This window comes from Sus scrofa, chromosome 13 (assembly GCF_054392235.1).
Source record: "Sus scrofa isolate SSC_HxYL_T2T_F1_AM1 chromosome 13, Sscrofa_HxYL_maternal_Yorkshire_Landrace_v2.0, whole genome shotgun sequence".
Lineage (NCBI taxonomy): Eukaryota > Metazoa > Chordata > Mammalia > Artiodactyla > Suidae > Sus > Sus scrofa.
Window position 1 is genome coordinate 138827401 of NC_139395.1, and position 14395 is coordinate 138841795.

The 14395-nt window shown below is 45.7% G+C and overlaps 1 protein-coding gene across 34 annotated transcripts in view; it reads right to left on the bottom strand.

Annotated features, from left to right (window-relative positions):
- Window positions 1–14395, bottom strand: part of DGKG (diacylglycerol kinase gamma) — a 222045-nt gene that overhangs the window by 114643 nt on the left and 93007 nt on the right. For 23 of the 34 annotated variants that reach the window (XR_014822639.1, XR_014822644.1, XR_014822645.1 and 20 more), the window contains 5 exons: window positions 13097–13146; window positions 8911–8985; window positions 8084–8206; window positions 3321–3438; window positions 1469–1557 (listed from right to left, as the gene is read on the bottom strand). Coding sequence is in view for 21 of the 34 variants with exons in the window: in XM_021070012.2 (XP_020925671.2) it covers window positions 1469–1557; window positions 3321–3438; window positions 8084–8206; window positions 8911–8985; window positions 13097–13146 (455 nt within the window). In the remaining 13 variants the exon portion in view is untranslated. The remainder of the gene's footprint in view (window positions 1–1468; window positions 1558–3320; window positions 3439–8083; window positions 8207–8910; window positions 8986–13096; window positions 13147–14395) is intronic. The other 11 variants (XR_014822643.1, XR_014822642.1, XM_084987519.1 and 8 more) reach the window with 1 other exon arrangement.

Below are 14395 nucleotides of genomic sequence, written 5' to 3' on the forward strand. Positions count from 1 at the left end.
GTGGTGAAAGGCATGGGCATGGAAAGGCGTGTGTATGGGCGTCGGGGTGGAAGGAGTAGATAAGAGGCCATGTGGCGTCTCACGGGCATGCACGCGTGTCCCTGCAGGTGCCTTTCTCTCTGGGTCCTTCTGGGGAGGGCTGGATACCACCCCCATCTGCTAGCCATCTCCTGACTCAGATTCCTCAACGGGGTCTTCCCTTGGCAGGAACTTAGAGGGCCCTCTCCTGCTAATTTGAAAAAAAGTCTATTTCCAGACTCAGTGCCTGGTACCGCCCAATGGCTGTATGGAAGAGAAATCTGGCAGCCATGTCCAACCTCTTTCCCTCTCTCATCCCTTCATCCTCATCACCAAGTCCTGGTGCTAAGACCTCCAAATTATCAAACTCTTTGTGTCCTCTACCTTAGCCAGAGGAACAGTCAAAACATTCAACTGGCACGGCTGGGGGACTCACTCAGCACACACACAGCCAACCCTGTGCTACTGTGGACACATCAGAGCATAGTGGGTGAGGGCAGACCCCATCCCGGTCAGACCCCAAGTGCAGCACTGCCTCTTGCCTGAACTGCAATTAACCCAATCTCATCTCTTCATGTGCTCAAAACTCTTTTTTTTTTCTTTTCTTTTTAGGGCTGCACCTGAGACATATGGAGGTTCCCAGGCTAGAGGTCTAATCAGAGCTACAGCTGCTGGCATATACCACAGCTCACGGCAACGCTGGATCCTTAACCCACTGAGCAAGGCCAGGGATTGAACCCGCATCCTCATGGTTCCTAGTCAGATTCGTTTCCACTGCACCACCACAGGAACTCCACTCTTCAGCGGCCCTTTAGCTGCATAGGTAACTCCCTCCCAACTCTTTAGCTGACCTTACAAGACCTCTGCCAGCCTGGATCTCACCAGTTCTGGAGCCCATCTCCTGCCACTTCCTTTTAAGCATCCTCTCTCCCAGTCACACCAAACTAAGTATAGATCCCACAATAAGCCATGTCTCCACGCCTTTACACTTAAGGCTTCTTCAGCCCAGGGTGCCTCGTCCTCCTCGACTCCTTACGAACTCCTCCTGATTTGGGTTCAAGACACGACTCAAATGCCACCTCCTCTGTGAAAGCTCCCCTGCCTGTCCCGCCTTGGTGCCTCACCTGTATGTCCCCCACAGCCCTATTGCTACCATATATCTCGCCACTTTGTGCTGTGCTTACGTGCCTGGCTCCTCCCACTGGGCTGCACAGTTCGCCAGGCTGAGGACCACCATCACCTTATAACCTGCAAACCCCCTCCACAGGGCGGGCACCAAGGAGATGCTGAATGGATTGATGGATGAACAGGATGGATGAAGTGTGGTCCTTGAGGCAGACGAGGGACTGGATAAAGCTCCCAAGGCCCCTTCCTGCCCAGGAATCTGTGGAGATGGACATGTCACCCAGGACACAGCATGCAGTAGAACCAGGCAATAGGTGTCACCAACCTCGCCGCCCCTTTTGGTTTTTGAGTACGTTTTGACACACCCAGGGATGTTTTTGGATACACAGCGTTCATGGACAGTGTATTTACAGTCTGAAAAAAATAGAAAAGTGTCTATGAGTGACCACCTAGGAAAGGTGAGCCGTCCCCCCACCCCCAACTCCAGTGGAGGCCCATGGCCAGGCCAGGGCAGGGGACGTATGCAGCTGGCCCTGCCTGATGGAAATTCCAGGGGTGCTCCTGCGCCCTCCACCTGGCACACTGCCTTCCCCCTCTGGCCGTGAATGCAGCAGGAAGGTGCTTTCTACTTAAGGGGCATGTGAGGACTCAGCCCGATGGCTCCACAAAAGCCACAGGGTGAATGTCCAGATGCTGTGGAATGGATGCCAAGGCCAGGGTCTTCCTGACTCTGGAGAGAGGCAGGCCTGGGCCTCACCCCTGGCTCTGCCATTTGTAATTACCTACATGATCCATCTAGCAGACATTCCTTCACCTCTCTAAAATTCAGGGTTTTCTACCAAATGGGAATAAGACGACCCCTCTTTCTCTTTGTGGAGCTTTTGAGGCATTAAATGAGATCTCTGTGTAAAGCACCACGTGTCTGAGTCAGGATAGCTATTCGACAAATTACCACTGTTGTTACTACTCACTCCTATGCCAACAGTAGAGGCCCATAGGCCTGGAACCTAATAGGGTCGATAAAAAGTGGGTGAGAGGTGGATTTGAATGGGTGCCAGCAAGACTGCTGGGCCCTTTCTTTAGCCTGCTTCTTTTGTCTGGTGGACACTGGGCCCAACTCTGCTAAGATGACTCTCTGGCCGAGGTCACCTGCTGCTGAGTTCCTGTGGGCATTTCACCTGTGAGCAGGTGAAACACTTTGGTGACCAGCCCCATACCTGAGGGCCCTCCCTGTGGCAGCAGCTGCCCAGTCCCTTGTGGCTTCAGGCTGAGTGCTTGCTGTCTGAGTCCAGAGGTGCTTGGCAGGAGTCTGCACCCACAGCCCTGGGTCCTACAAAGCCTTGCTGTGGCTCCTCCCCCTCCTCCTGCTCCCCAAATCCACCCTGCTTTCTTCCTGTGCCTCCATCTCTTTCTTATGTTCTCCTTTCCAGTATCCCTTCCTCCTTTCCCACGTGTGGTTTTTTCCTCCTCTCCAGCCCGACTCTACTAAATGGATCATAAAGAGAAACAAATGGATACTTTTAATTTCCATTGCATTTACAAATATAGCTGCTTATTAATTTTTAAAGACCCAGGTTTTTCTGACCATTCAAAACATTCACTAGCAAAACCCTGCTGAAATTCATATGAGGTGCTTTTATTTATTTTTAATTTCTTTTGTCTTTTGTCTTTTTAGGGCCATACCCACAGCATATGGAGGTTCCTAGGCTAGGGGTCAGTTGGAGCTGTAGCTGCTGCCTACGCCAGAGCCACAGCAACTCGGGATCTGAGCTGCGTCTGCAACCTACACCACAGCTCATGGCAATGCCAGATCCTTAACCCACTGAGAGAGGCCAGGGATCGAATCTGCAACCTCATGGTTCCTAGTTGGATTCGTTAACCACTGAGCCACGATGGGAACTCCTGAGATGCTTTTAGTTGCATGTGAACTTTAATAACTTTTTTCTAGAGAGTCAGTGGCCCATAACAAGACTCTAAAAGGACAATACTTCTCCATTTAGCTTGGGTAGAACAAACACAGTACATGGAGGTCTGGCTTTACTCCCTGCTATTGGAACAATACGGGATGGTCCCTGGAGCTAGGAATCAGAGGTGCCTAAACTTTCCTGGAAATGGTGCAACCATGGGCAATGCAAGATAGTTTCTGGTGAAGAGGGGTTTGAAGGATGTTTACTCACAAATGCAGCACAGGCCTTGCTTCCGAACGCCTACCAGCATAATGTGGCAGAAGTTGCAATAGGTTGGTTTCTTGAAATGCTTCAGGGTCCAGGCATGCCTCCCATCCCCCTTGGAACCCTGCAGGGACAGCAAGGGACTAAGACACTGAGCAGGCAGCCCCACATGGGCAGAACCAGTGGCTGCCTCCTGTATGTCCTCTTTTTACCTAAAAAGCCTCTTCTCATATTTGGAAGACAGTTATTCATTTATTTTGCTGTTGCATGCATTCTTAATAGAAATGCAAATCAGAACAAAATCCTTTGTATTTTCTAAAAGAAGCAAATATTAAAAATTAGGAAGATCTGAGTGGAGTATATGAGGGCAGGGCAGTATAAAATAAGCCCTCTCCTGCATGGCTGGTGAAAGTGGAAATCAGAACAAACTTTCCTTCTTTCTTTTCTTTCTCTCTACTTCCTCCCTCCCTTCCTTCCATTATCTATCAATCACCTAATCTATTATCAATCATTTATTATCTATATATCCTTTTTTATAACCTTCAACCTATCCATTTCCTTTCGTGGATTCGATCCCCCAAAAATCATTTCTGAAAGATAGATGAGCATTTTTGTGCTCTGTCAGGTATTTAACCCAGCATTACTTAAAATAACAAAAAGCTGAAAATATCCTAAAGGCCTCAAAATAACCAAAAGGTTTATGGTACATCTGTATGATTTCATGTTAAGTGGCCATCAAAAAGATACTTATAAGAACATCCCATGGCTTGGGAATGTGTTCATGATATTGGTCCTAAGTGGAAAGAGCAGGATGTAAATCTGATGATATGTTATGATCTCAGTTTTATACAATAATAACTTGGATGGGGAAAAAAAGGTAACCAAACTATTAACAGAGGTGAGTTGTAGCTAGTAGCACTATGGATTTATTTTATTCCGTAATTTCTCCTTTCTTCTATATTTTCCAAATTTTCTACAGTGAGGATATACTAGTTTTATAATCAGGAAAAAATTAGCTTAGTAAAAACAATGCACTCCTCTCATCAACTTTCTGTACACAGATAAAATAGCAAAGTGACAGACACAGAGGGAGAGTTAAGCCATTTCCTCTGGCCTTGGCTTGGAAGCTAATTCATCCTTATCTACCAGATAAGCCACACCTCGTATAGTCACACACTTCCCTGGACAACCAAAGCTCCCTCTTCCAGCCCGTGGGGGCATTGGAGGTTGTGGTTTCTGTAATATCCCTCTACATATGGTGTCTTTGAAACTTCATCATAGGCTCCATCAAAGGAGTAACTCTCGGGCTGGTATTAAGGGCAGTACAAAGTACTGTAAGGTAGTAAGACTTGAGAGTCAGGTACACGGAGTCCAATGTACTGGATTGAAATCCACTTCTTACTCCCAGGCCCCTCTGATTTGGGCTGGTCATGGCAGCCAGATCCATTCCTGTGCTCAACCAACTCCTGGGCTAATGGTCTCTAGAGAAGCCCATGTGCTTTTTCAAATGCTGGTCTCCCCTGGGGGCCAGGATAATAAGCTCTTTTCCTCTTACTACCTCAAACCCTGATTTTTATAGATTCAAACCTTTTAATCTTATGGTTTCTACTAGAGTAATTGGGGTCACTAATTGAGTAACTGATTCATTAAAAGATGGATTCATTCATTCCTCTGTCAAACACTGACCTCAAGGGCTTTTTTTTATAAAAATTAAATGAAATAATATAGGTTAAGCTCCTAATCCAGTGCCTGACACATTGTAAATGAAAACTTTCATTAAGTTCCTACTCTGTGACAGACAGAAGGGGACACAGAAATAAGTAACATGTGCTTTCCTATGTGTAAGGAGGTAGATCTATGCCTATTCTAGAAATGAAGAAGCAGAGACTCAGAGAAGTTATCCCAATGGCTAAGACCACACCGATAATAAGTGACCAAGCCAGTAGTCACACTGGGGCTCTTGCTGGCCTCTGAGCCCATGCTCCTCCCATGCCTTTCCTCCACAAACCAGGGTTTTCCTTCCTGGACAGAAGGGAAATTACAGCACTCCTAGCAGACCCAGTTCCTTCTTCATATAGCCCAAAGGACATCATTGGACCTAAAAATACCTTTATTAGCAAAATCAGTTTCCTGATACTCCCTTTCTCAGATACAATTTTCATAGGTATAGGGTAAGAAGCAAAGGGACTTTGACTTGGGATAAAGCAACATTTCTGCTTGGGTTATAGCACCATCATGTGGCTCTTTTACTTCTGCATGTTGGAGGCTGCAGGGTGTGGGAGTAACCTTCCCTAAGCATGCCAGGTTTCTGCTGAGGCTGCAGTTTCCCTGGGAGATAGACTGTTTCTCATGTATCCCATTCAAAGATCCCCAGACTCTGCAGTGGCCATGTGTGGGATTTGAAAAAGCCAAACAAGGAGTGAGACATTTAAGACATCAAGGAATACTTTGTCTAGAACCCCGATTCTTTAAATATAAGAACGTACAATTTAGTGCATATTTTCAAATAAACACATAAAACTTTTGATTAACCAAATTTGCCTTTCATTCACATTTTCCTGAAGTAAAGTATGGTTTTCTACAATGCATGTTTTCAAATAAATGCATACACACACACACACACACACACACACGTTTTGTCTTTTTAGGGCTGCGCCCATGGCATATAGAAGTTCCCAGGCTAGGGGTCGATTTGGAGCTGTAGCTTCCTGCCTACACCACAGCCATAGCAATGCCAGATCTGAGCCATGTCTGTGACCTACACCACAACCCACAGCAACACCGGATCCTTAACCCACTGAGCAAGGCCAGGGATCGAACCTGAATCCTCATGGATCCTAGTCAGGTTCGTTAACCACTGAGCCATGAAGGAAACTCCAATGCATAAAAGTTTTGATTAATAAAATTAAATTTGCCTTTTGTTTTCATTTACCTAAAATAAAGTATGGTTCTCTATGAGGTTGATTTGGCATTTGGCAGGGTGGGGGGGGGGGAAAGACTCTGGGGAGAATGTTGAAGAAATAGTCTCTCTCTCCCTCTTCCAGCCATAAAAAAGTAGATCCCGTCCAAGCAAAGAGGTGGTGGCACTTTGAACCCAGCAAAAGTCCAAAATAGGAAATAGAACTAGAAACTGGTTCCTTGTGATTAAAACACCCCATCTCTATTCCCACATTTGAGAGGAAAAATGATTATGCTGGAACAGCACTCAAGCAGAACTTCTACTTTGATTCAGGTTCAATCTTGAGTCTTGATAACAGAAAATATGTGTTACTTATCTGCATACCCTCAGGTCCTAGCTCATGTGGGCTCTTGTACACAGTAGGTACTCTGTCTGGGATCATGGCCTGAGAAGTCTGCTGTTGCTGAATATGAAGATGGCCTCTGGTACTAACTAGGTGTGCGCCCATGGGCAAGTGCCTTACCTCTCTGGTCTTTGGTGTGAAAAATGAAGGGGGTAGACTAGTGATCACCAAGGTCTCTTCCGGCTCTGGCCCTCTAGGGTCTAAGGAATCAGAAGGGAGTGTGTAGATCCTGGTTTACTGACTTCTACTTAGCACTTAGAAAGAGTTGGACATGCTATGAAATAATTGAAGGATTCTTAGTCCTTGAGAGTTGGGCATGAAGGCTCAGCTTTAGTCCTGAATCACACAACAGTCAGATGGACAGATCATGGGCAACAGCGTCAGCTAGAGGCTAACCCAGCTGAACTGCCTTTTCTGTTCTTCTCTGCGACATTCCAGCAATCTCAAAGAGCTGTTGTCATACAACCTGTGTGACTGTCTCTGGTAAAAGCTAATGTCACCAATTGTCCTTCTAGTCCTAACCTTTCCCACCTCATGCATGGAAGCTACCTTTCATGGCAAATAAGCAGATTAGGTCAGGCGCCAGTGATTTCACATTAAGCCTCTACATATATTCCCTACTCTGATCAAACTGGGAGGATTCTTTAATACACCCTAAACTTTCTTTCACGTGAGTCTTTGATCAAGTTGTTTTCCTCGCCGCAAACTCTCTCTTCTCTCAGACACATCATACCCATCCTTGAAACCCAGATCAAATATCCTAGGTCCTCCCACTTGGTCCTTATCTTAAGAATGGGATGTCAAAATCCCACACATCATTCAGAGCCAGGCCAAACACCCTCTGAGGCTTCTTCCACTGGTCTTGCTCCTAAATGTGAGAGGTTAGAAAGTGCAGATTCTTTGGAGTCAAGAACAAGTACACGCTGGCTCCTACTTTTGCTCTTCAGGCTCAGAATCAGTTTTCTATCTGTATAAACGGGTAAAAGAACATCTACCTTATCTGGCTGTTTCTATTGTTAAATAGGCTATCATCACTGAACACCCGCTGCTTCACAACAGATCAGTATTTTTTCCTTCCTTTCTATCTTTCCTTCCTCCTTCCCCAACTCGTTTAGCTTTTTTAAACCTAATTTGTGAAAAAGATGGACCTCTTCCTGGAGTATTTTTGCCCTTTGCCTGGTTGAGCGTAAGTTTCCAGATATTCATTCTGGAATGAATATTTGTGTCTGTGTCCCCTTGCAGCCCTCAGAAGAGTATCTTTATTAAGTAATAATTTAGTAAATATCTGTCAAGTGAATGAATATCTTTCAGGCACTACTAGGTAAAAAGAGAAGACTTTTAGGGTGGTCTAGAGCATATGGGGTGTCCACTGGGAAGTGCTGGGCAGAAGACAAGGATATTAACTTCCACGTGGAGTCTGATGTTTCTCAAAGGCGAGTGATCTCTGAACTCAAGCTTGTGACTTACAGAGTCATCCATGCCCAAGAGGACCAGCAATGGGATGGTGGTCATCCCTCCGTGGACCCACTCCTGGAGAGACACAAAGCCATCCCGGTCGTAGTCCATCCCTTGTAACATCTCCTTCAATATCTGTGGAATCCATAGACCAGCGATTGTCCACGTGCATCCTCGACTTCTCAGTCCACCTCCCCACCCGCCCTCTTCTTTCTCTTTTCTCCTGTGTTTTTTGGCTTGTGTTTTACCCCTTTCCCCTCAGGTTAAGAGTGAGCAGAGCAATGAGGGAGTGAATGGGAGTGAGGAGAACAGGGGTCCAGGCCTGGCTCTGCCTAGACCTCACTGTGTGACCTTGGGCAAGCGGCTCTGACTCTTTGGGTTCTGCTTTGCTCATCTGTAAAAATGGAATTAGGATGGCTGTTTGCAGCACTGTGGCAAAGATTTGAGAAAATGTAGATAAAATGTCAAATATAATGTACTGACAGGCGCCCCCAAATGTGATTATCATTGTTAATATTACCTGGTGATGGAAAAAAATCTTTAAAAAGTCCTCCTAGCTCTAAATTGTCTAATCTGTGAATTTCCCATTATAAATGTTTGGCTCTAATGAAAAGATTAGGGGATATTATTAAGTATCATTATTTGAGTTAGTCTACATATGCTTTTCCCTGCTACCTCTAATTTGTCCCCTCAGAGAAGTGGGAAGTCAAGGCGTAGGACCCCAGAGAAGCCACCTGCAAGATGAGTCTGGGGGAGCCTGCATAGTCAAAATGTTTCCAAGTACCCACTCTCCTCTTAGAGGCTCACTTAAAAGATATCTCATGCTTCTGGAGACTCACAGGCCTTAGCTCCGTGGGATCCCACTGGAGGTACTGGGCAATGTGCAGCATTTGGTTGACAATTCGATCCATCTCCTAGAAAACACCAAAGGGAGAAACCAACTGAAGATGTGTTTTTCAAGAGTAAGACTTGAAATCAAACCCTGTGGGAAGATGGGCAGGGCAGGGTGTGAGAAGGAGCTGGTTCAATATATTGGCATTTTATCAAGCGCTATTTTGTTTTCTTCTCTTTATTTCTGCCTGGACCACAAAGCTTACAAGAGAGCAGTTGCTCACAAGAAGCCCAGACAATGGATAAACCAGGGGTAGGCAGAAAGCTCACTGAACAGTGACCTCCCTCCAGACCCATCTGGACTCACCTTCCTTATTCTACTCTGTGCTTCCACTTAGCATAAAAAGCCAGTCCCCTTTTCTCTTTCTTTGTGATTATAACTCCTACAAATAACTTACAAATCAAGGAATTTCTTTCTTCCCTCTTTTCCCCCACCTCATTCCCATAGATTTAGCAACTTTGGATCCATCTATACCCCCTGGAGTTCAGTTTCAGTTGGATATAGGGCCACTGTGTTGGTCCTTTCTCAGGCACTCAGATTCCTTCTGGCATCTCCTTTGTTTCCTTTGTATCAAGTCCAGCCCAGGGCCCAGGGCTCCTGGGATAGGAAATTCATGAAAGGTATGTTTGCCTAATGAGTGAGCCTTTTGTTTGGTACCAGCAAACAAAAGGCCTGGCTCCATCTAAAACCTCACAGAATTGCTGGATGCTAACAAATCCGTGCACTGAGAATCCCACTGTAACACACTGGACAGAGGAGGCATTTGCATGTCTTGAGTGCCGTCTAAGATGCTCACAGTACGGTTGATTTGGCGACACATGTTGGAAAACTGAAGCAAGGTTTAAAGGGTACTTCTACTAGGTAGTTATTTCCACCAAAACATGCAAGCTAAAATCCAACAGGGGTTTACAGAGTTGTATTTCATAGATATAACCCATTGCAAAACTGCAGATGAGGCACTTCTGTAAGGAAGTGGGCAGAGAGGTGGACAGAGGGCTCAGCACAAGTTCCAATGGAATAAAGCTTGTGAATCTTGTTGGGGCCAAGATACAATGTGAGGGAACAGTGTGATTCAGGAATTAAGAATGAGACTCAATCTTGGGCTGTGTAAGTAGGTGGGCACTTTTAGGAGGCAGAGTGGGCAGATTTCAGCAAGGACTAGTTCCCCTGAGGTCCACCCTAGTCAGATCATGTGTGGATACTTAAAGGGTCACGGAAGGGTGGGTTCAGTTATATGTTATTTTTTTTTTTTTGGTCTTTTTGTCTTTTTAGGGCTGCACCCACGGCAAATGGAGGTTCCCAGACTGGGGGTCTAATTGGAGCTGTAATCGCCAGTCTACGCCACAGCCACACCAGATCAGAGCCAAATCTGCAACCTACACCACAGCTGACAACAACGCCGAATCCTTAACCCACTAAGTAAGGCCAGGGATCAAACCTGAGAGCTCATGGTTCCTAGTCGGATTTGTTAACCACTGAGCCATGACAGGAACTCCATATTTTTTTGCTTTTTTTATTTATTAAAGTATAGTTGATTTACAATGTTGTGCCAATTTCTGCTGTATTCTTTGCTATAGCAAAGCAACCCAGTCATACATACATATACATTCCCTTTCTTATATTATCTTCCATCATGGTCTTTCCCAAGAGACTGGATATAGTTCCCTGTGCTAGACAGTAGGACCTCACTGTTTCTCTCTTCTAAATGTAATAGTTTGCCTTATGCCTGTTTTAAGAATGGCACTGACAAATAAGAGCTTGACCAGAGTGGATATGTAAGCCAGCCTTATGAGAAACAGGGTAGAACATTTGAGCTTAGAAAAGATTTTAAAGAAGATGAGAGAATATCTTCAAATACTTGAAGGCCTATGGTGTACAACTGGTACTCCCCTGGTTAGCTGTCCTGGTCAGCTACAGAAGGCAAAAGTAACCCATAACCCAGGAGATGGAGGGAGTGAGGAGCTGAGAGGGTTGGCCTATTTTGACTTCACCACTGGGTTGGGGGAGGAAAGGGAAGAGCAGAATCAGGATTTTTTTTTTTTTTTGGTCTTTTTGGGGCTGCACCCAAGGCATATGGAGGTTCCCAGAGTAGGGGCCCAGTCGGAGCTGTATCCACTGGCCTACACCACAGTCACAGCAACCTGGGATCCAAGCCGAGTCTGCGACCTATACCACAGCTCTCGGCAACGCCTGATCCTTAACACGCTGAGAATGGCCAGGGATCAAATCTGTGTCCTCATGGAAGCTAGTCAGATTCATTTCCGCTGAGCCATGATAGGAACTCCAGAATCAGATTTTGTACTGAAAATTTCCCTGGCCGACTAGAGATGCCTTTTGTGCTAGAAGGATGCCCTCTCTAACAGTCATTCCCAGAAGTGAAGTGGCAGTTTTAAGGTAGTGGGTGAACTCTCCATCACAAAGAGGCTGGACATCCAACTGCCCAGGGGTCTTGGTGGCAAGCTGAACGAGAATGAACAATTTTGAGACTGGCTTCAGTCCACCAATGTCACCTTTCAAATAGATCCTGAATTTAACCACTTCTTACCACTGGCACTGCTGCCACCCTGGTGCAAGTTACTATAATTTCTTGTCTTGATTATTTGAATAGCCTCCCAACTGGTATGCCTGCTTACATGCCTACAATCTAGACTCAATGCAGCAGCTAGAGTGATCCTATTAGGACCTAAGTCATGCCTCTGCTCAAAATCTCCAGTGGTTCTCCATTTCTCCAGAGTAAAAGAGAAAAGCCTTTCAATCACCTGTAAGGCTTGGTAAGGCTTTGCCAACACCCTGTCCCTTCTCATTACTTCTCTGATCTCATCTCCTCTTACTCACTCTGACCTCATCTATTTACTCATCCTGCTCCAGTCACTCAGGCCTCCTGGTTAATCTGCTAACATTCCAGGCACCCTCAGGACATTTGCACTTGCTGTTCCCTCTGCCTGGAAGATGCATCCTCTGGATATCCCCACGACTCACTCCCTCACCTTCTTCCCATGTCTGTTCAGATGTCCCCGCTTCAAGGAGGCCTTCCTTAGCTCCTCTAGCTAAAACTACAGCTTCTTTCAACTCTTCCCTCCTTTATTTTTCATCTAGCATACATCTCCAACACCTGTTTGACTATGCTTTTCAGTGTGTGTGTTTGCACTAGAATGGAAGCATCATGAGGGCCCGGATCTTTGTCACTTGGCTCTCTGATATATATCCCCAGTGCTTAGAACAGTGCCTGACAGATCCTAGATACTCAGTAAATATGTGTTCATCAAATGCTTAAGAGTCTGTGATTCTCTGATGGTTCCTGCACATGACCCAATCCACAGCACTGTAACATGGCTGCAGGGATCCCATAAAGACAATCTGGGGTTGAGAGGGAACCTGGATGATGCAATTGGTCTAGTGGACTAGTTCCCTTTCTTCCTCCCTCTGATCTGACTCAGCCTCATGCACTTCAAGCACAGCCTTTCTATTAATGAATCCCACCTCTGACACTGCCAGTTATGAGGACAGGGCTTATCTGATTCTATTTGCCTTCTCCCTTCTGCCTTCTTCCTTTCCATCCTTCTTCTTACCCCATGACCCCTGACCTATCCCTGCCTATTCCTGAGGGGAGGTGCCAGTGAGACTCAGGCTTTCCCAGGTACAGCGGGATGGGATTGTGAACTCAGAGCAGACAGAACCAGACTCCTAGAGCTGGTGTCCCGGGGTATGAGAGGAGGGCAAGAGTGATGGCAAAGTATGCCAGTAGGTACTGGCCTTCCTCCTGCCCTCTTGTCCTGGTCTCGCTGCCTCCCCACTTCCTACCTCCTCCACTCTGCTCCTGGGCTCCAGCAGGAAATTGCAGGGGGAATTTCTGAACCAACTGGGAAGTTAAACTACATGATATGTTAAGCACATCCCCAATCTGAGATTTAGTGATCTGGGGCTTCTGGAATGAAAAGGCAAGTTGGAGTTCACTCTCCTCTGGGCTGGCTCCTTGGAAATACAAGGTAGCAGGGGTTCTACTCATTTTGGCAGCCCATATTGAGACACTGCTATTTCTATGAAGACAGCACTGAGAGTTTTCAGACTCCCTTCACCTGCTCCCCTCTCCCCCAGCCCTTCTCGGATCTTGGAGGGACATTTGGAGAGCTTACCTCTTGGTCCAGAAGCCCGTTCTCATCTGAATCATAGAGACGAAACATGACTGCAAGAAACACAAAGGTGAGGCTTGAATTGTCTTCCAGGCACCAGGGACAGACCGAGGCTCTGCTGCTGCCAGGATTTAGATCAGTTCTGACCATCACTGGGGCAAAAACTGTTGTAGCCAGTTCACCTGCCTTCCTTAGACAGAGGGTGGGAGGAGGGAGGAGAACCAAGCCCCTTGGCTTCTGGGACTGTTTAAGCAATAACTCTGTGGCTGATGAAATCTGGGTAATGAGTGTGGTTCACTCATTCACACCTCTCAGCATCACTGAAACACAACTCAAGGTAGGTAGTGGGGCAGTCACCAGAGTTATAGATGGGACATTGCTTCTACTCCACACAGAAAAGGTACAGAGTTAGGTTCAGATCTTGGCATTGAATAAGTCATTTAACTTCTTTGGGCTCAATTTCTTCATCTGTGAAATGGAGATCTTATTAGTTTCTTTATCCTAAATTTTTTAAAATGACACGTCAAATCTATGGTGTTGGAATGTAGAAAGCACTCAAGAGATGTTATTTAATTTTCATTCATTCATGAATATTTATATATGGCATTTAATATATGCAGTGTACTATCCTAAGCATTTCTTCATTACTTATTTTTATTTTTTATTTTATTTTTTGTCTTTTTAGGACCATACCCATGGCATATGGAGGTTCCCAGGCTAGGGGTTGAATCAGAGCTGTAGCTGCTGACCTACACCATAGCCATGGCAATGCCAGATATGAGCCAAGTCTGCAACCTACACCACAGCTCACAACCTACACCAGATCCTTAACCTGCCAAGTGGGGTCAGGAATTGAACCTGTGTCCTCATGAATGCTAGTCAGATTCGTTTCCACTGAGCCATGATGGGAACTCCGATCACTACTTTTTAAATCCTCAATAATGCTATGAAGTAGATGCTATCACAGAAGCTATTGTAGTTCTTTTTCTAAAACGTGAACATGCTATTCAGAAACTTCCTCTATAGTGTTCTAGCTATAGAGAGATGTAGGATGAGAAAGATCTGGAAGAGAATTTTGGGCAAAGGACTAAATGTTCATTTATAGGATTTGGAAACTTGCATTTCTTTCTTTCTTTCTTTCTTTTTTTTTAGGGCCGTACCTGTGGTATATGGAAGTTCCTGGGCTAGGGGTCAAATAGGAGCTGCAGCGGCTGGCCTACACCACAGCCAGACAACAATGGATAGGAGCTGCATCTGTGACCTACACCACAGCTTGCGGCATCACTGGATCTTAACCCACTG